General features: G+C 33.2%; 2 protein-coding genes across 3 annotated transcripts; one reads left to right on the forward strand and one right to left on the reverse strand.

Moving 5' to 3' along the window:
* Nucleotides 1-4,579: 4,579 nt before the first annotated feature.
* Nucleotides 4,580-7,768, forward strand: HSP70T-2 (heat-shock protein 70T-2). 2 transcript variants are annotated; one of them, XM_086440493.1, is made up of 2 exons: nucleotides 4,580-4,737; nucleotides 5,844-7,768. In XM_086440493.1, exon 2 carries the CDS (start codon nucleotides 5,846-5,848, stop codon nucleotides 7,565-7,567), a length of 1,722 nt encoding a protein of 573 aa, XP_086296619.1. In that variant the 5' UTR covers nucleotides 4,580-4,737; nucleotides 5,844-5,845; the 3' UTR covers nucleotides 7,568-7,768. The 2 variants fall into 2 exon arrangements, with proteins under 2 accessions (XP_086296619.1, XP_086296618.1); XM_086440492.1 differs by lacking the exon at nucleotides 4,580-4,737 and adding an exon at nucleotides 4,803-5,079.
* Nucleotides 7,769-8,404: 636 nt separating this feature from the next.
* Nucleotides 8,405-14,547, reverse strand: LOC147404492 (protein NDL2-like). Its single transcript, XM_086440494.1, has 11 exons — nucleotides 14,314-14,547; nucleotides 14,051-14,150; nucleotides 13,605-13,702; nucleotides 13,403-13,491; nucleotides 11,786-11,846; nucleotides 11,592-11,678; nucleotides 11,161-11,238; nucleotides 11,008-11,064; nucleotides 10,803-10,858; nucleotides 9,792-9,927; nucleotides 8,405-9,024 (listed from the first exon to the last, which is right to left on the reverse strand). Exons 1-11 carry the CDS (start codon nucleotides 14,371-14,373, stop codon nucleotides 8,791-8,793), a joined length of 1,056 nt encoding a protein of 351 aa, XP_086296620.1. The 5' UTR covers nucleotides 14,374-14,547; the 3' UTR covers nucleotides 8,405-8,790.
* Nucleotides 14,548-19,648: the final 5,101 nt, after the last annotated feature.

Consider the following 19,648-nt stretch of genomic DNA (forward strand, 5'->3'; position numbering starts at 1 on the left):
TTATATTTTGTATGTATATATGCAGGATTGTATGTCGTTTATCAGGTGCAGGTTGAACGCCTTGGAATGCTAACATAAACAGAGGAGACCATGCCGAAATTTTGAGATGCCACCTAGTACCTTGAGATTTGACATGAGACTTTGCGTTAGTGTTTGGTGAGGTGCCACAATTAACCCAAGCTCAATCCGATTTTAGAAGCTCCATCTCTGGTTAATGAGCTCTAACCCGATGGTAGGGTTGAGTTGAGCTTGGGTTGAGGGTTCTACAACTTGGGTTGACCCTCCTCCCCCCACATGGTTGTAGCCCTACTTCAACCAACTTAGCATGTTGACATCTTCATATATAAATATACAATGAAGCTACTGGTGTTTATATATTAGGTGATTTTGACATATCACTTCGAGCTTGTTGGATATTGAAGATAAACTTGTATTTTATCCAAATTCAAATTAATGACTCCTTCACCTCCATCTTATATGAGAGATAAATAGAAAATGATGTATATAACCTCATTAATCGGTAGCTAAAGAGAATCTTGATTTTTCTCCCAAACCCTCATCATCTTCAGAGTCTTCTACCATATGTTATTTTTTTTCGCATCGACATTGTCTTTAATATCTTACAAAAAATCCTTGACTTTTGCATCTAGAAAATATACCAGTTTCAACTTCTACATATGTTCAAAATGTTCTTGAGGTTTGAAAGTTGATGGAGATAGGCTATTTGTCACTTTATATATGGGTAAAATTTTTACCCTAATGATTGAAGAAGATGTATTTAAAGGAGAGAAAAATCATGAGTTATTGACTAAATATATATTGTTGAAACGAGACCAATTAGTCTTTTTATTTCATATTTATTTATTTCTTCCTATAAATAAGGAAAAAAATTCTTTTTTTATGTCTTTTATTTCTATTTGAGTCCATTGCTATATATGTTGATATATAGTATGCATAGATTTCTTAAAGTTAATAACATTGACATTACAGACTAAGGAGTGAAGGAAAACATAATTGAGATTTGTTTTTTCAATAATTAGTTTTTCTTATTTTATCTTATTATTATGGTTTGGATATTATTAATGTGGGCTTTGAATTAGTATCATTTATCTAAATGTTCTTTCATTGATAGATTTGGAGGTTGTAAGTGATTTTATTAACTAATGATTTTGTATTTTATGCTGTATTTCTTGTTTAAGATATATAATTCATTTACACAAAATCAATTTAAGACTGTTCAATGAGTCCAACCCGTCCAAAATTACCTAATTAACCCAGGCAAAATCTGAGCTCAACCCAATTTCGAAGCTCAAGCTCGGGTTGAGCCTGGGTTTACCCTCCAACTCTCCTAGGTTGTTGCCTTATATGGAAGGTATGTCATCATCAATTTGAAAACATGGGTATCTCAAATTTTTACCATAACGGACGAGTATATTTTCTTATTACCTGTTTTCATCTTTTTAAACTCTTTTTTACATGCACCAAGACTTTTATATAAGCATTTTCTGGTTGTTTCATTTTTCACAAGTCCCATGCATTTCATTTGTGGGAAGATATTTACCCAGGAGAAAGACTGATTCAACTAAAAATGTGTTTTGGGAAACTATATGTGATTATCTTGCCTTATTTCAATTTTTGGGGCAGAAAATATGAACACTTGCCTAAGATTTTCTTTTTGTTTTTTATATATATAAACCCTCTTATTGTTATTGTTGTTGTAATCAATCCAATTAATCGAAGATCGATTGGTTTAGGGAACAACTATGTACTTAAAAGACCACAAGTATCACATTTTTGTTGGGGGTGCAAGGGGTGACTTGTGATCTGCAACTATTGTTCCCAAAGTTGCATTTCATTTCCTTTTCTTTTTTTGTTCAAATTTTCTTCGTTTTTCCCTTCAACGTAAAAGAAAAAAAATCTTTCTCCTTCTTCTTAAACAAAAAATGAAGAAAGAGAGAGAGAGGTGGAATTTATTTTTGTTTATGTAGAAGTACAAACATAGCAACGAGGTGATGAGGTGTAATCAGTTCTAGGCAATATGCATGTAATCGCTCCCTTGGGCTTAATCATAGCTCGGTTGGCTAGACACATTGCAAAGCAACTCTGAGGTTGTGGGTCCAGTTTAGTGGTCCAAAAAAAAGGAAAAGAAAAAGTAATCATTCGCTTTATTTTTTATCATGGTCATAGAAATTAACTTATGTTGAGGGAGAAGCCAATCTTAGTACGTCGTTCTTCTAGTAGTGGTGCTGCTGTGTTGTTCATCATCGCTTCCTCACAATCACAACCTCTATTCATCGGTTTCATAAGGTCTAAAAGTTATTTATATATTATTCACATTAATCCGTCCACTATCACCATTTGACATTTTATTTTCAGCATTTGATCCATCAATGACTAATCCATGATCAATCACCATCACCATCACCATCCCTCCCTAAACATTACGTACAAACGTTTCACATGATCATTGCTTCCAAGAACTTGTCCAACAATAACAAGAAAATCAATCACTAGCCATTGCATCCTCATCGTCGTTGCCATGTTCAAATCAGCCATTGAAAAAAGAATGGTCGTATTATTGGATATCCGAGCATCATTGTTGCTCCAAGTATTACTTCTTCCTTGTCATCCTCATCGCATTGATAGTGGCTATCACCTAGGGCTATCAATGAGCTGGTTCGGGCCAGGCTTGGATGAGCCCTAACCTAGTCCTAAAGAGACTGATTGTTCCTTAGAGCAATCCTTAACTCTCAATCAATCATTGTCTGCATCCTAGGCCGACCCTAGCGTGCTTGGACACGGACCTCATGTATCTTTTGAATCTGTTTTGAAGTTGTTTGATGCAATTTTCTTTTAAAATATCAAAATAGTAGTCTAATCTCCATCATAGTTGAAAAATAATATAAGATACATATATATATATACTATATATGGTAGCAGGTTGGGTTAAGAATTGTTAGGAAATAGCCTTACTTGAACTTTAACAGGTTGAAATTTTTTGAGCCCACCCCACCTTTACAGGCAAAAAAATATAATCCTGAAACTTCCTTTTTGGCAGCCGGGCCGGGTTAGCAGGCCAAATTCATAACCCTACAGTTATTACTCCTCATTAAAATAGAGTCGTGCTGGAGTGACTGTGAAATTCACTATGTTTCACACTGTGCTGATGTGGAGGTGTGCAGAGTCATAGATGCTTTTTTACTCATATCTCGATGAAAACATTTATGTTTCCATACACATCCGCGTCATTGCAGTGTGAAACACATGAAATGCTCAATCACTTGAACATTTTCCATTTAAAATATGATCCTTGAGTAGCTTATCTTTTGTAGATCTTTGTAGCATTATAAATCAGGCCCAAAACATGTATCCTATCGAGTACATATTTTTGGGCTCAAGTCCCCTTGAAAGAGTTAAACTCATTACTGTAAGGCCGAAAACCCATTTCTCCATCACTTTTTACTTTGTGAGAAGAAAATGAAAATGGCCCAATAGGCCCAATACCCATTTCCCATGGCCTTTTATTGGTCAATACTATATTCTTTTATACTCGTCTCCCCCAAGCCTCTCACTTTGGACTGATTTTTCAATCCCATCTTTGGGTCCAAATACAAATCTCACTTGGTTCAAACTCAATTGGTTGAAGACCAATCATCGTTTGGCCTGAAAAGCCTTTGAAATCCGAATAATACTCCACTTGTGCGCTAGAAGGGATCTCTATTTTAGAGACATAAATTTGACTCTCCAAATATGAAGACCCACTTTTGAGTCATTGAACCATCTCTAATGCTATTCATATTTTTTTTTATAATTCCTCTTTTACCCTTCCACTTATATATATATCGATATATTATACGTTTCAACCATATTTTTATCAAATTCGTGTAATTTACTTTTAAAATGAGGACATTAAATATTTAAAATAAATTATTGAAATAGTATTTTTAGAAATTAGAATAGAGATAGATAATTATATTTGAAATTAACACTTTCATGCTCTAAATTACTTTATTATAGAAATTGATTTTTTGACTTTCTAAAATAGAAAAGGAGATGCTCTTTTAAATTAAATGTTATATCATCTTAAGACAGATTTTAAAGTATTTAAAATACTTTTTTTGATCTCTTTTACTTTGCATTAGTTTTTCAATGATTTGTGGCGATTAATGATGATTAGAGGATTATCATACTTCATAATTTCTAAAATTTACATGTAACTTTTATTTCATTTTCACGATTTGTGACGATAAATGATAAATAAAGAGCAAGATATTAATATTTTTGAATTTTTTTGAATGAAACTTTTGATCCTTTACACTATTTATGCATTTTAGGTACTTCTCGAAGATTTTCGGGTCACCACCTTGCAAGCTCGTTTATAAATCAGAGTAAATGGTGATTTATACATTGGAGTAGTCAATGATGTGGGCCTACTCGAGGATCAAAGAAATGACACGTGGCATTGATAAAGACCGTCAGTTACATAGGAAAGATGCTTCAAGTATTACTTTCCTACGTGTCAACTTAAACGTGTCTTTTCCCGACTCTTCTCGAAACCACGAGGCAGTCTCACAATTTTTATTTTTTTTTATTTTTATTTTTTCTAACAAAGCATCTCGGATGCTCCAGAGCACCAGCTCTTCATATATTTACTCTATTTTCAGCTCTAGTTTTCTCTTGAATGTTCTCCCTCTCTCTGTGTCGCTTCTGCTCTCTATTGTCTGCATCTCTTAACAGGTAAGTCTCCATTTTCATTCCTCCGCTAGTTTTATTTCTTAAATGTTTTTTCAATTTATTTATTTATTTTAATTGCTTTTTCATGTATGTTAGCTTGCATTGTCCAAGATGTACTGATTTTCAAGGCAAATCGTTTCATGGGTTGTTAGTTATTTTAGTATTTCTGTGATGATTTGTTCTTAATTCTAGTTGATACCCTTGAATTCAATGATCATTGTGAAAAATGGGTCGTTCTTGTTTTAATGAATTTTTCTCAAATTGAGCTTGTAATTTTTTTGTTCTCAAGTATTTTAGCTTGAATTCTGGAAGAGGAACTACTAATCAAGGCAAATCCTTTCATGGGTTAGTCGTTATTTTAGTATTTCTGTTATGATTTGTTCTTAAATCTAGTTGATACCCTCGAACTCACTGATCATTGTGAGAAATGGGTCAGTATTGTTTTAATGAATTTTTCTCAATTTGACCTTATAAATTATTTAAAATTCTTTAAGTGAGCAGCATAGCTGCTTGATTGAATTAGTTGAAGAATACACAGTAGGTTTAAAAGCTTCTCTAATTATAAACTTGACAATAGTTTTGTTACCTTTATCTATCGGAAGATTAAAAGTAAAGAAAAAAATCTTGTTTAAATTAGTTGTATATCCATAGAACATATGAAAGAATACATGAGATTACTGAGAAAAATGATATTTATAAAGTGCAAGTTCAAAATACACAATTTGGGGAGGAGCGTTTGGTCTTGATTTCGACATCTAGTCTTTGTCTAAGAACCCTTAATGGTGTGATTGGTTATCAAATAACATCACTAAATCAATAAAATGTAGAAAACTAGGGATAAAGAGGCTTTTGGATACTAGAATCTTTTTTAAGGATTCGGGGGTGAATAATAAGATTTGTTGAAATATTGCAAGTGTAATAAACTTTGCTACGAATAAATCATTAAAATTCTGCTAAATACACCAAAAACCAGCTTAATCTAGGGTGCATTTAATTTTTTTTTTTTCGTGTGATTATTCTTTTTCTCAATTAGTTACGGGTGACCGATTGAGGCCGAATGCAAGTTATGAGCATTTCCCCCTTCATCTAATAATGATTTTTTCAAGCAGGAATGGCTGAACCGGCATACACCGTGGCATCTGATAGTGAAACAACTGGGGATGAAAAGCCATCCTCGGCTTATCCTGAGATTGCAATTGGAATTGATATTGGAACTTCACAATGTAGTGTGGCCGTGTGGAATGGTTCTGAGGTGGAACTTCTCAAGAACATTAGGAGCCAAAAGATAATGAGATCTTACGTTACCTTTAAAGATGAACTCCCTTCCGGGGGTATCACAGACCAACTTACTAATGATCAAGAAATATTTTCGGGTTCTGCAATTTTCAACATGAAACGTTTAATTGGTAGAACAGATACCGACCCAGTAGTTCACTCAAGCAAAACTCTCCCATTTCTAGTACAAACTTTGAACATTGGAGTGCGGCCATTTATTGCAGCCTTAGTGAACAATGTGTGGAAGTACACTACCCCGGAAGAAGTGCTTGCAATATTTCTAGTGGAGTTAAGAGCAATGGCCGAAGTACAACTAAAGAAGCCCATTCAAAATGTCGTCCTCACCATTCCAGTATCATTTAGTCGGTTTCAAATGACACGGATTGAGCGAGCGTGTGCCATGGCTGGATTACATGTCCTTAGGTTAATGCCTGAACCAACTGCCGTGGCACTATTATATGCACAACAACAACAGCAAACCGTGCATGAGAACATGGGAAGCGGAAGTGAGAAGATTGCACTTATTTTTAATATGGGTGCGGGTTATTGTGATGTTTGCATAACTGCTACGGCCGGAGGAGTTTCACAGATCAAAGCCTTGTCGGGCAGCACCATCGGTGGAGAAGACATTCTTCAGAATGTAATGCATTATCTAGTGCCCAATTTGGACGATCTTTTTTCAAGCCATGGAATTAGTGAGATCAAATCAATGGGTTTGCTCCGAATTGCAACCCAAGAGGCCATCCATAAGCTATCCTCTCAAGATAGTGTTGCAATAGACGTTGATTTGGGAAATGGGATGAAAATCAGCAAGGTTTTGGTTCGGGTTGAATTCGAAGCAATTAACAGGAACGTGTTCGAGAAATGTGAGAGCTTGGTGGTGCAATGCTTGCTCGATGCGAAAGTAGATGTGGAGAACATGACCGATGTCATACTTGTTGGTGGGTGCTCGAACATTCCTAAGGTGAGAAGCATGGTTTTGGGTTTATGCAAAAAAGCGGAGCCGTATGTTGGGATGGACCTGTTGGAATCTGTGGTTTGTGGTGCTGCTCTAGAAGGAGCGGTGGCATCGGGGATCAGTGATCCGTTAGGGAGTCTCGACTTGTTAACAATACAAGCTACCCCGTTGAGTCTTGGAGTACAAGCCGACGGCAATAATTTTGTACCCATTATATATCGGAACACCACGGTGCCAGCAAGGAAAGAGTTGTGGTTTACGACTGCACACGACAATCAAACTGAGGCCTTGGTTTGTGTTTATGAAGGTGAAGGGAAGATGGTGATAGAGAACCATCTCTTGGGTTATTTCAAGATTATTGGGATACCACAAGCACCGAAGGGGACTCCGGAGATCAGTGTGTGCATGGACATTGATGCTTCGAATGTGCTCAGAGTATTTGCTGGAGTTATATTGTCCGAGACACAGCAGCCTGTGTTACCTTGTCTTGAAGTCAGGATGCCAACTGTGGACGATGGGCATGGATGGTGTGCAGAAGCTCTGCAAAAGATGTACGGATATACTCTAGAATTAGTAACTCTAAAGAAGATACCACAGTGAGTGAGTTACTGATTGGTCCATACCTTTGTTTACTTGGGTCTTTACACTTAGTGCTCTCTTAATCAAAGCCTCCAGTAGAATGTCAATGTATGATGAGTAGACTTGTGTGGATTTTGTTTTCATCTATGTGATTTTCAGTTTATCTTTGTATTGATCAATCATAATGTAGATGTTTCTGACAATAAAGATGTTTTTGAAAAATCCTTTGTAGGGGGATCAAATATCAATCCTAATTAGAAATCTAGACTGGTTTAAGTGGCAATTAAAATGGTACCATGGTTGACTTACGCTGTGTTTAGATCGAGAGAAATGGAGAGAAGAGAAAAGATAAATGAGTCTCTCCATTTCTCGTTTGGATTTAAGTGGGGGGAGGAGAGAAGAATTGGAGAGGAGAGTAAAAAAAAAAAGTTTAGTTTTCTTTCTCTCTCCAAAAGTGGAGGAGGGAAATGAAGAGACCTTTTAAAATTTTTTAAAAATTTTAACTCTGCCTTGTATCTCTTTTTAAGATATTTTAAAATTTTAAATTTTCAAAATTGTCATAAGTTCTCTCTTGTCAATCAAACATCGTGTAGAGAAATTGACGCTCTTCTCTTATCTTAATAAGTCTCTCCCTCTTCACTTCTTTCAATCCAGACAAAGCCTTGAGCTCTGAAATCTTTGATTTTCTGCGTTCAATCATTGTTACCCCACCATAATTCATTGGTGTATGCATTGAAACCCAAACAAGACTTAAAACTCATCCAAGACTTAAAACTCATCCTAATTTTCAAGTACCAAATTGACATTTATGGGAGTGCAAAACATCAAGCAAGCTTTTGAACACAAGAACGATAAGGCTTTTGAATTGTTACAGCAGTTCAAAGTTACTGGTAGTTATGCTTATTACACTAATTTAAAAGTTACAAAAGTATACAAAATGAATAGCAGTAACACATGATTCACCCTCTCAAAAGAATTAACTTACTACTACTACCTCCCACCTATTCCCACCCCTCTTACACTTTTCTTTTATCTACACTCAAATGTAATCCAAAACCTCCGCTACCAACAACACACAAACACAATCAAAGAATATCCTCTTAAAAACATTATTTACTCAGAGCTGAGGTCCCTATAGTCTACAACGTGTTACGTAATGGTGCCCCGTCGGTGCTGTGTCCCATCGAATGTTGCCTGCCATTTGCATCAAACTTCGGACATTAAATGATGCCTGCTCTTTTGTGTCAAACTTCAGCTGCACGGCAGGTCTTGATGGGTTTGAGCTTGATGCCTAGGCTCTCTGGGGAGAGAAGCTCGGGGGATATGCATGAATGCCAAGATGGGCTGGCTGGATTTGAACCGTGGTTTGAAACAAAAGGAGGCTGCCTGTAATAGCCGAACCCCATTAAGAAAAACTCAATAGGAATGAGCATGGCGTATGGATGCTCCTCTGTCACTAGTGATCCACATGCTTGGACCTGCATAGAAACGAATTGTAAACGTGTTTATGTTGACAAAATCTGACATATATACCCTTGCACTTGGAGTAGGTTTACGACATGCTCAAGTCCCACAGGAGAACTACTAAAAAAAGGGTAAATTAGACTTTCACCACAGATGGTTTGGCATAATTCTATGTTGACCCCTTAATGTTTCGACTATTGCACCTATTGCACTTACCTCTTGTATATATCTAATGGGTTCACTTACCCCCGTTTTCTCTGCTTGCTGTCAACCAAACAGTTAAAAAATGATATTTTTTTAAAACTTTTTATAAGACCATTTTACCCTTTTTAAATTGTTATTCTTTTTTTTTATATAAATAAAGATATCCCCGTGAAAAAATGGGTTTCCTTGTGAATAATTTGATATGGACATTTTTATTGTTTCAATTTTTTTTTATTTAAAAAATGAGAGGGTAAAATAGCAAAATAGCAAAATAGCATCTGAACTTAATACCATGTGTGAAAGGGAAGGAAGTGCAATTGTCAAAATCTTAGGGGGTCAACATGGAATTATACTAAACTACAGGGGGTTAAAGTGTAATTTACACCCACCAAAAAAAATCAACTCAATTCTTTCTACGACGAAAGAACACTACCATTGATCAAATCTGAAGATAATCTTTTAATATACTTTAATGAAAGAAATCTACCATGAGACCACCGGAAATTGTAATGGGCACAATGTGAAAGTCTGGAAGGAAAAGAAAAGAAAAAGAAAAAAACATCAATAATGTCTCTACCTCTACAAGAGCACTGTTCCTCTTGTCCATTTTGGCACTCATATGGAGGGCCTCGGAGTGATAGGGGCTGCTTTCACCGATGAAAATGAGGGTCTTGCACTGCAGCTTCTTCAAGCTCTCTGTGAGATCATGCCTCCTGAAAATAAACTTTAAGTCAGTTTATGCGGGATGGAACATAAAATGAAGTTCTTCCTACATCCAATTTTCTTATGAAATTGAGTTGTCGGGCACATGTAGCAGATTAATGCCAACACTATAACTAAAATGGGCGATTAATTTATCATGTAATAATTCAATTCTTTTCTCCATTTTAAATATTCTTCAAATATTAAATACTTTATTGTTAATTGGTCACAAGAACACAGATGCCGCCCGTAGACATACACGTCAACAAGCTCCAGAACTTGTAGCTTACAGGGATGTGAAAAAGCATCACAATTACCAAAGCTCAATAGATAAACTAGGAGAGCTGCTATTAGCACCCCAACTTTTACTTATTACACCCCAATTAAAAATATAAAAATTAAATGAATGGTTTTGAGAATAATTAAAAATTAGGGTGCCATTAGAAGCTCTCTCCTTTTTTTTGTTAGATTTCTATTTTAGGTTTTGAATTTTATATGAGGCTATCCTAATTGTAAACTATTGAAATTGTTTGAATGGGTACTATAATGTTTTGTAATTTGAGATAACAACTTGAGCCAAACCTTTGTAATGTTTGAATAGTGTGTTTCAATCTTTAATTGGAGTGTGATAAAAAATTTAAGAAATTGGGGTGCACAATAAGTAAAAGTTGGGGTGCCAATAGCAGCTCTCTAAACTAGTCTAACCATAACTTAGGTTGTGCCTGAGCCCAAAGATAAATTAGTTAACCCCTTCAGCACCACAACCACGATTCACGGGCTCTCTAACCCAGCTTACCACCACGAAAAAAAGTGCTAAAAGGAAATGTGGACTTTTTTTTTTTCCAAATCTGCACAACTAAAATGACAGAAAGCTGCACGAACTTACTCATTAACTGCTTGAAGAAAGCGCATGACATTCGAACTTTGCCTTTCATCGAGCAACTGTACATGCATCATAACAGACAGAATTGAGAACTGAGTTATAGAATATCTTGATCTTGAAAAGGTTTCAACAAAGAGAACCTAACAAGGGTCCCCCTCTTTTAGACTGCAAAGGGTCCAAAATGAAGGTTGTAATTAGATCTCCTTACCCTTCGACAAGCTTGCACAATATCAGATTCTGCACCATGTATACCACAACGAACTTCCTGAGAGAATTCATAAATTTATATTAATGAAAAATAAGCCTTTGAATCAGGCAAAAAATAAAAAATAAATCCTAAAATACAAGGATATGGATGTACCTTACTGAAGTAACGCTGTAGAAGGCACTCCTTAAGTACGCCGCACATACCATAGAAGTAGAGCAAGTTCAACAACACCTGGAAGCATTGAGTTTTTCAGTCCAAATATCAAATAATGGGCCAAAAGGCCAATCAGATTCTTCTGCATTGAGTGTGAACTGATCGCATCTTGAATAGATAGTAACCCGAAAAATCAAATCAAACAGACAATTCTCATCATTTAGAGAATGTTTTGTGGATGTATATTTAGTCCAATTGTTATATAAAAGAACACAATTACTCAAATAGAAAGGATCATCCCCTCCATTGACCAAGATAGTCTGGAACGACGACCTCAACCATTGAATATATGAGAAGAGGCAGTGCCCACCATGCATTGTTAGCAACCATCCTGTATTTTTTACTTCTCCAACTACTGATAACGAGCTAACCTTATTATAAAGCCATTCGGTCCATGAAGGTGCTTTGCAAAGTGGAGAAACAAGTATTAACCCAAGAACACGTTCCTTGTATTTTGTCTACGTCACAAAACAACAAATAAATATATTGGACCAAAGTTATAATACCAAAAGGACATTCAAATTAAAAAATAGTTATGAACTTATGGTGCAGCATTTGAACCTACTGCAAAGAGAGTAAGGATGTAAGCGCCTGCAGTTACACCCATGCATAGAACTTCTTTGAGCCTAATAAAGAGAATCAAACATAAGAAATCAAAGAAAGAGAAAAAAAAGAAAAAAAAAAAAGAAAAAAAAAGAAGAAGATACAGCAAGAGATCAAGTTATACAAATGGGGAAAATGCATCAGGGATCAATGAATCTTTTAAATATTTGAGCTAGTTAAATATGCATTGATGAAGGAAAACCTTATAAATTTAAAGACAAAAATAGGATGATTAAGTAGAGAACAAAGTAGATGGATTATTTTGGAAATCAGACCCGAGAAATTTATGGGCAATTAGTATAGGCATCATGATGAAATCTACATGCATGTTAAGGTAGCACTACCCTATATTATAAATTGAACAAAATGGGAGTTTTTAAAGTATCATTTAGTGCCATATGATTTTCTTCTTTCAACTAAAGAAAAAAGAGTAAAGTTCCTGATATCCAGTTACTTCTATTCTTTTTCTTCCCTTCTCTTTGCTTCTAGCATTCTATAAATTTCTATCCATTACATTCAAGAAGCCCAACCCTGTTAAAAAAAATAGACAAAATGATGATCCTTAACGCAATACAGGGTTGTAGCGAGAAAATCACCCATTTACGATATCAGAGAGTATATGCAAAATTATGGGCTTTCTCCCAATAATCCCGATTCACAATTCAACAAGATTCCATAGCACCTTGACAAGATTCTATTTGTTTTAAACCATCTTCGCACATAAGGTTGGGTTATAATAGAAATTTGTTCACACATGAGAAAAGTCTTAAGTAAAAAGGACACAAACAAGTGTGTTATTTTCCAATGTTTTAGAAACAGTGTTAGGATATAGTATTTTAGCTATTTAAAATTATTATTTTTTCCTTTTATTGTTCATTATTTTTGTTAAAAAATTAAAGTATATTGTTAATATTCCATAAACCATAACTTAAAATTAAAGTAGATTGCTAATATCGAATCAGTGTTGCATGTAAAAAACTAATAGATTAACATGTGGAGGATGGATTGCACAAACTCTCTTTCATAAGCCACTCTAATAGAAAATCAATCAAATGAGTGTGAAACTACCTTATGTTGGTTGGCTAAGCAAGATTAACTGGTCTAGCCTTGAGAATTAGATGGAAAAACAGAATAACGGAATACCCAAAACCAGATATTGAATCACAATCAGATTGTCAAGCTTAAGGAATGTCAACATACACACCGAATGTCAGGTATCACCGTAATAGTAGCATTGTGTTAATAAGATAACAACAGCTAACACAGCCTGAATCCAGGAATTACAACAATGACAAAAGACTCATACATAAACCACAACTAAATATGAAAAGAATAACAGAAACCTTAGGCAAATATCAAAGAAATACCCACTGAGACAATTAATTCCCTTGTATTTTCAATCTTCTTAAGTGATTGAACTTTATTTTTTGAAGTAAAACTCACAAACACAAGATCCACAAACATTCAACTTGTTATACAAATTATAATAAGAAACCCAAGGTCTATCTCCATTCCACATTAAGTCAAATTACAATAGATACAAGAAGATCACAATCAAACAAGTAAAGCATCTACATACCTGAAGAAGTCGAGCACTTCGACAACTTGGTCCGCAAGGTCGTCTACACTAAGCAAAGGAACATCTGAAGAAATCTCAGCAGCTCCTAACTGCAGGAACTCTTAAATCAATTGGGGAAGAAGAAGACACTCCATTAAAATCCCCAAAAAGAATTCCAAGGGATTAATAAAGAATAAAGATAAATCAAAATGCCAGTACTGACCTCATGTCCAGGTGCATCAATGTGGTAAATGCAGAAATTATGAAGCAACAAAGAAGCTGCATCTGGGCAAAAGAAGAGACCTTGGAAACAAGACATATCTGCCAAAAAAAAAAACCAAACAAACAAATAAAAAAAACCCTCTCAAATTAACAAAAATAAAAATAAAAAACCCTCTTTTTTTAAGACGTATCTATAAAAACCCAGTAAACAAAAAAAACCCAAAAAATCAAAAAACTTCTTTGTTGAGATATATCTATAAAAACCCAGAAAAAGAACAGCCAAAACAAGAAATCTCTCTTTCTTTCGTCACAAAATTAGATTAAAATAGAAATAACCATTAAAGTCTTGCACCCATCAAACAAAACTATACCCATTAGCGAAAAATACTACCAATTTCAGAAAATAAGACTAAATTATAACAGAATAAAGTAAGAAATGAGGATTACAATTGAGAGAAACATCTGCATATGTGATTAAACCGGGTTTTTCTTGATCGCCACAAACAAAAACAGATATAGGTCCTTTACTTGTCTCAACAACACATTCCTGCAAAGGGCAAAAATGAAATTAAAAAATCAACAAAGCAAGACAAAAGAGGAACAAAGAAAAGAACCCATTAACCGAAAATGGCTAAAAATGCATCAAAGAAGAGAAAATCTGAGCTACATTGAAGAATAAATGAAGATTTCTTGGTTGGATTGTTTGTTACCTTCCCTCCTAACGGTATCAACTCAATATCTATAGAAACAGAATCGCTCGAATCTCCCATGACTCGTTCTTCCAACCCAAAACAAAAAATATTATGTTTCTGAAAATCAAATTTTTAATCAAAAATGCGAAAATACCACCCAAAAAAAAAAATTATTGCGTTCTTCTTCTTCTTCCTCCTCCTCCTCTTCTCCTCTCTCTTCTATTTTCCTTCCGTTGTGTAGTTTTGTGTAGAATTACAGAAACAACGTCAAGCTACTAACAGAATTACGGGAATATCCTCTATTTGGATGAATTTCCGATTATATCCTCTGGTCAACAGTTTGACTGGCTGCTTTTCACTTATTTTTAGTTAAGTAAGCTACCGTTGGAGTCGATCAAACGGTCCACTAAGGGTATTTTAATGGAATTTTAATTTTTTGTCAAAACGGTGGAAGATTATATGTTTGGTAATTTTGTGCAATTATTAAGGACTTTTAAAGAGTTCTGTACCTTTTGTACAGACAGCTGTGCGCCACCTGGAATCCACGAAGAAAATAATTTCATACAGCGGCGCTGGACAATGTACATCCACTTAATACAGATAAGCTCCTATTTTTATATCAATCTGAACCATTAACATCCTAATGATCTAATCATCACGGAGAAATGTTCATTAATCCAAGTATAATAATGGTTTTATTTCATTTAAACGGTCATGATATACAGATGATCTAGATCGTTATTTTTGTACGGAGATGTGATGTAAGACATCATCTTTGATGAATTAGTTTCATAGTAAAATTCTCTAGGAGGGAGTCTGAGGATAGTGTTCTCTTAGGTAGCAACCGCGTTAAACTGCTTTTATTACGAGTGAAATGACGAGGACACCACTGTGGGCCACAATTAGAAAGTCCTCAATGTGTCTTGGTACAACCGTTATACTCTCCAAAAATAGGGGTATAGATTTTGATATTTAGATCTTTAATTTGAGGATGATTTAGATATATCCCCTTCATGTTTTCATCAATATTAAAGATACCTTTGTGTTTTCAAACTGCTGACAAACCCCCTTGACTTAAGTGTTTTTAAAGATATTAACATGAAATGACTTAAATGACCTGATTTCAATCTCTAGTCAAACCCCTAAATTTTTAACTTATTCAACCCCATTTTCAATATCTTGAAAAGAAAAAAAAAAAGTCGTTGTTATTTTTTTCGACCCAAAAAATTCAATCATCTACATCTCCTAAAATCTTCTTATCATAGAATCTTAACAATGAACATCATCAAATAATTAATATTTCAGGTAAATTATTTTTAATCCATTCAGTCTAGACCTAAATCCATGGTGTCCAATGTCTTGATGATGAGGACATTAAGGTCATTTAGATAAATAAATCATAGAAGACCTAGGTCAAAGAGACATGTCATCGGTTTGAAAACACATGTTCAGCTAATATTTGACAAAAGTGTGGATGGGCATGTAATCACCACCCTTTATTTAATTACCAAGAATTCAGATATAAATTTCTGAAATGCCACTAGTTCTGCTGAACATCAGGAGTGGCAAGCGAAATTGTCGGTGGTAGTACGATCAGGATGCTAACCGTGGTTAACTAACCATGGTTAGATTCTAACTTGATTGAAATATGACGTCACTTAATTTGTCGAGCACGTGCGCGCCGTGCTCATAATTAATGATCATGAGTGGCCATGAATCATGAGCTATTTCTGACTGGAGTTGGACTCCTACGTGTCACGTTGAAATGGTTTGTCTTGTGTGAATAGGATTACACGTGTGAAATATTGATACACGTGGTAACTCACACAGCGATCGTAGTCAAGGCCAAGGATGATGTGGACTATGGACCTATCTAAACCAGCAGATTCGTCATTGGACTTTTGTACCCTCAAAACTCAAAAGACGTTATCACTTCCTAGGGATTCGTTTTTCGAAAATTAAACAAATTGTTGGAATATCTTCCCATTTTACGTTCTATCTCAAACGTCGTTTGAGACTTGGTGTTCGTAGAAAAAGAAAAGAATAATGCTGAAGTGAGTTCAAGCTGGACCTCATAATCATATGGCATCTCTTAGCTTGATAGTGTATGAGAATCATAGATTCTTTTTATCGAGATACGATGGAAAAGATATTTATGATTCTTATCCACTTTCACGTCTAGAAGTAAGATATGAGGTTCCGGCTTTATGTCATTCCAGCAAAACTAAAAAGAAAATGATATAAAACGGATAATTGGAAGATAAAGATGGAATTAGGCATTGTTGTAAGGCATAGTTATCTTTGTTGTCTTATAGGCGTTATCGTTCTCTTTAAAATTATAGTTTAGTCGAGTTTTAAATAAATCCATCTATAAGATACAATAATTAGTTTTGTTAAAATTTTACATTCTCTGCATATTTGCACTAATTTTTATTCTCATATTAAAAAATAATAATCATTATTAAAGAAAATGATTAATAATAATAATAATAATAATATATTATTTTATAATTATTTAAAAAGTAGTAATTTTAATGAATTTATCAAAAAGTAATAAATCAATGATTTGATCGTCGATTTTCAAAAGTCGACGGGTTGGAAGATTGATTTCAGTGTAAAACTTGCATTTTTACTAAAATACTCTTTTACCATTGAAACTTAGTGGTTTGACAAGCAATTTTCCTACGAACCAGCTCCCCCTCTCCCTACCACTTGATATTTAATCAAAACTAATAGTTTGACTATTTTCATTTTATACATACTTCCACAAAATTCTTTCTCCCCTCTCTTAGTCTAAATCACTCATTTGTCAATTCCTACATATTTTTTGCAAAATTGGGTAAAAAACAATTTTATTTTTATTTTGTAATAGTGTTAAAAATTAAATTATTATTTTTCATTATAATATAATTTTAACTTATATTTAAATTTTTATAAAATAAAATAATATTATTACAAATAAATAAAAATCATACTATCTAATCTTATTAAAAATAATTATACTATTATTTTTAGAGAAAATTATTTAAAAAATAATATATTGTTTATAATTATTAAAAATAATAATTTTAGGAATTATTTTTTTTTATAATATTTTATAAAAAATCGTAGTATCTAAAATATTTTATCAAAAAATTTATTAAATATTATTAGAATATTTTGTAATTTTAAAATATTATCAATTTTTTTATAAAAAAATTTAATTATAAATTTTTTTTTATCTAATAATACAAATTTGCAATTATTTATTTTATAGAATTTTGTAACTATAAAACAAAATTATTATTTTAATCTAATAATAAAAATCATATAATTTTTATCATATTATTTTATAAAAATGATAGCATATAATTTTTTTCTCATTATAATATATTTTTCAATAAAGTAATGTTATTAAAAATAAATAAATTTATTTCATTATAATATGTTTTTCAATAAAATTATATTATTTATTTTCTTTCATTATAAAATGTTGTTTTATATCTTTCGTGTTCTGCTATTTTTATTTGTCAGAATCCTAATTTCATGTCAAATTTTGAAAAGATTGTTGCTTCATATAACCTATTTAGTAAATCTTTCTTGTTGGGTATGAGATATCTTATCCACCTGAGTGCATCATTTAAAAGCTTGTAATTTATTACTAATCTAGGTACTCATCTTTCTATTTCTGAATATTTTCGAACATAAAATGCTGGACAGCTCCAAGGGGAATTGCTTGGTCTTATTAATCTTTTGTTTAATAAATCTTGTATTTCTTATTTACAATATTCTAAAACTTCTTTTTTCATCTGGATGGGTCTTGCTTTTGTTTTGATTTCTCTTTCAATAAAATCTGGTTCATATGGAAGGGTGATTTCATGTTACTTTCTATGCCAGAAAGCATTAGGCAGATTAGAGCATACCTCTTTTTCAAGATTCTCTTTGAATTTTTGAATTTGTACTTGTAATTTAGGATTATTCAGTTGTTGTTGTATTTTAAAAAAAATTACTTCTTGTTTTAAGAATTTTACTTGTCTTTCTTTTTTATTTATCAGATTAACTGTCTTTGAAATAGACTTATTTTTTACTATGTCTAATTCTCTTTCTTATGGCTCTTGTATAAATTTGAATTGTATTTCCTGATCTAATAATTTACATTGTATTCCTTTTGAGTCTACTGTGAAGGGTTAGATTAATGCCAAAAATAGCGTTCCTAGGATTACAAATTTTGTCAAGTTTTTTACTAAAATAAAATGGGTGTTTATACAAATTCCTTGGTTACAGACATGAACGTTTGAAAGTTTATATTTTATTTTTAAGCTTGATCCATCTGCAGTAGATATTTCTTCTGTTATTTTTTCAAAATACTTGGTTGGAATTATTCTTTCTTGTATACAATTTAGAACTGCTCCTGAGTCTATTAAAGCAACAATTGTCACCATAAATTCTTTATTAATTACTAATTGTATATTGACAAATCATTTTTGTAATTGAATTTTATTAATTATTTGTACAAAATTTTCTTCTGTTTGTTCTTCTTCTTCTATTACTTTCTTTTGTTTTAATTTATTAAAGTTTAGTATATCTATTTGTTCTTGTTGTCCTTTATTGATTATGTGTAATCTTTTGATTTATTCTTTTATCTGGTTTATTTCCCTTTGTAGGTCCTGGATTGTTACTTCTTTCTTTGGTGATTTAAATCTTTTAAATATTTCTTGTAAATTGTATCCTGGAAAGTCTTTTATTTTTGTTTCTTCCTTTTTATTGTGTCTCTTAATTGTAGTAAATAACCTTTTTGCAATTCTGGATCCTGTATTTTGTCTATGTAATCAAATAGTATTTTTTGTTATCTAGTGAGGGTATTTATTGATTTGCATCTACATGTGGTATTACAAAATTGAAGAGACTCATTTGTTTCTTCTGTTTCACTGAGGCTTTGGATAGATTCTGTGTCATCCTCTTGACTATTGCTAGAATAATATGAGTTTATCATGAGATTTGCTAATTGTTCTTTTAAATTCTTATCTATTTCTAATTCATTTATTTTTTGTTTTACCTTACATTGATTTTTGTAATATCCTATTTTTCCACACTTGTAACATGTAGGTATTCTTTTCTTTTGGTTTTGTGTAAACGTTCAAATGGTTTCTTATGCTGTTTTGGAACCTTTTTGTTTGACTGGGAATTTATTTTTGGTTGGAAGAATTTGTTGTTTTTTGATCTACTACTATATCGGGGGCGAAAATTTTTTGAACGTTTAGAGATTTTGGAGGGAGATGATTGAAAGGGGGGAGGAAGTCCACATTGTTCACAAAATTGTCCCAATTCTTTTCTTGTAGAGAATCGATCTTGTTTTAATTTATGTTGAAACCTA

Source organism: Akebia trifoliata, chromosome 4 (assembly GCF_017979445.1).
Source record: "Akebia trifoliata isolate Shusen 1 chromosome 4, ASM1797944v1, whole genome shotgun sequence".
Taxonomy (NCBI): Eukaryota; Viridiplantae; Streptophyta; class Magnoliopsida; order Ranunculales; family Lardizabalaceae; genus Akebia; species Akebia trifoliata.

What these genes read in the sequence shown, in the direction of transcription:
- LOC147404492 (XM_086440494.1), bottom strand. Translation starts at nt 14,373, where the DNA reads ATGGGAGATTCGAGCGATTCTGTTTCTATAGATATTGAGTTGATACCG. An exon ending in ACATCCTTACTCTCTTTGCA is followed by an intron (nt 11,679 to 11,785) that starts GTAGGTTCAAAT and finishes TTTGTGACGTAG; the next exon opens with ACAAAATACAAGGAACGTGT. An exon ending in TTTCTTCAAGCAGTTAATGA is followed by an intron (nt 9,928 to 10,802) that starts GTAAGTTCGTGC and finishes GTTTATTTTCAG; the next exon opens with GAGGCATGATCTCACAGAGA.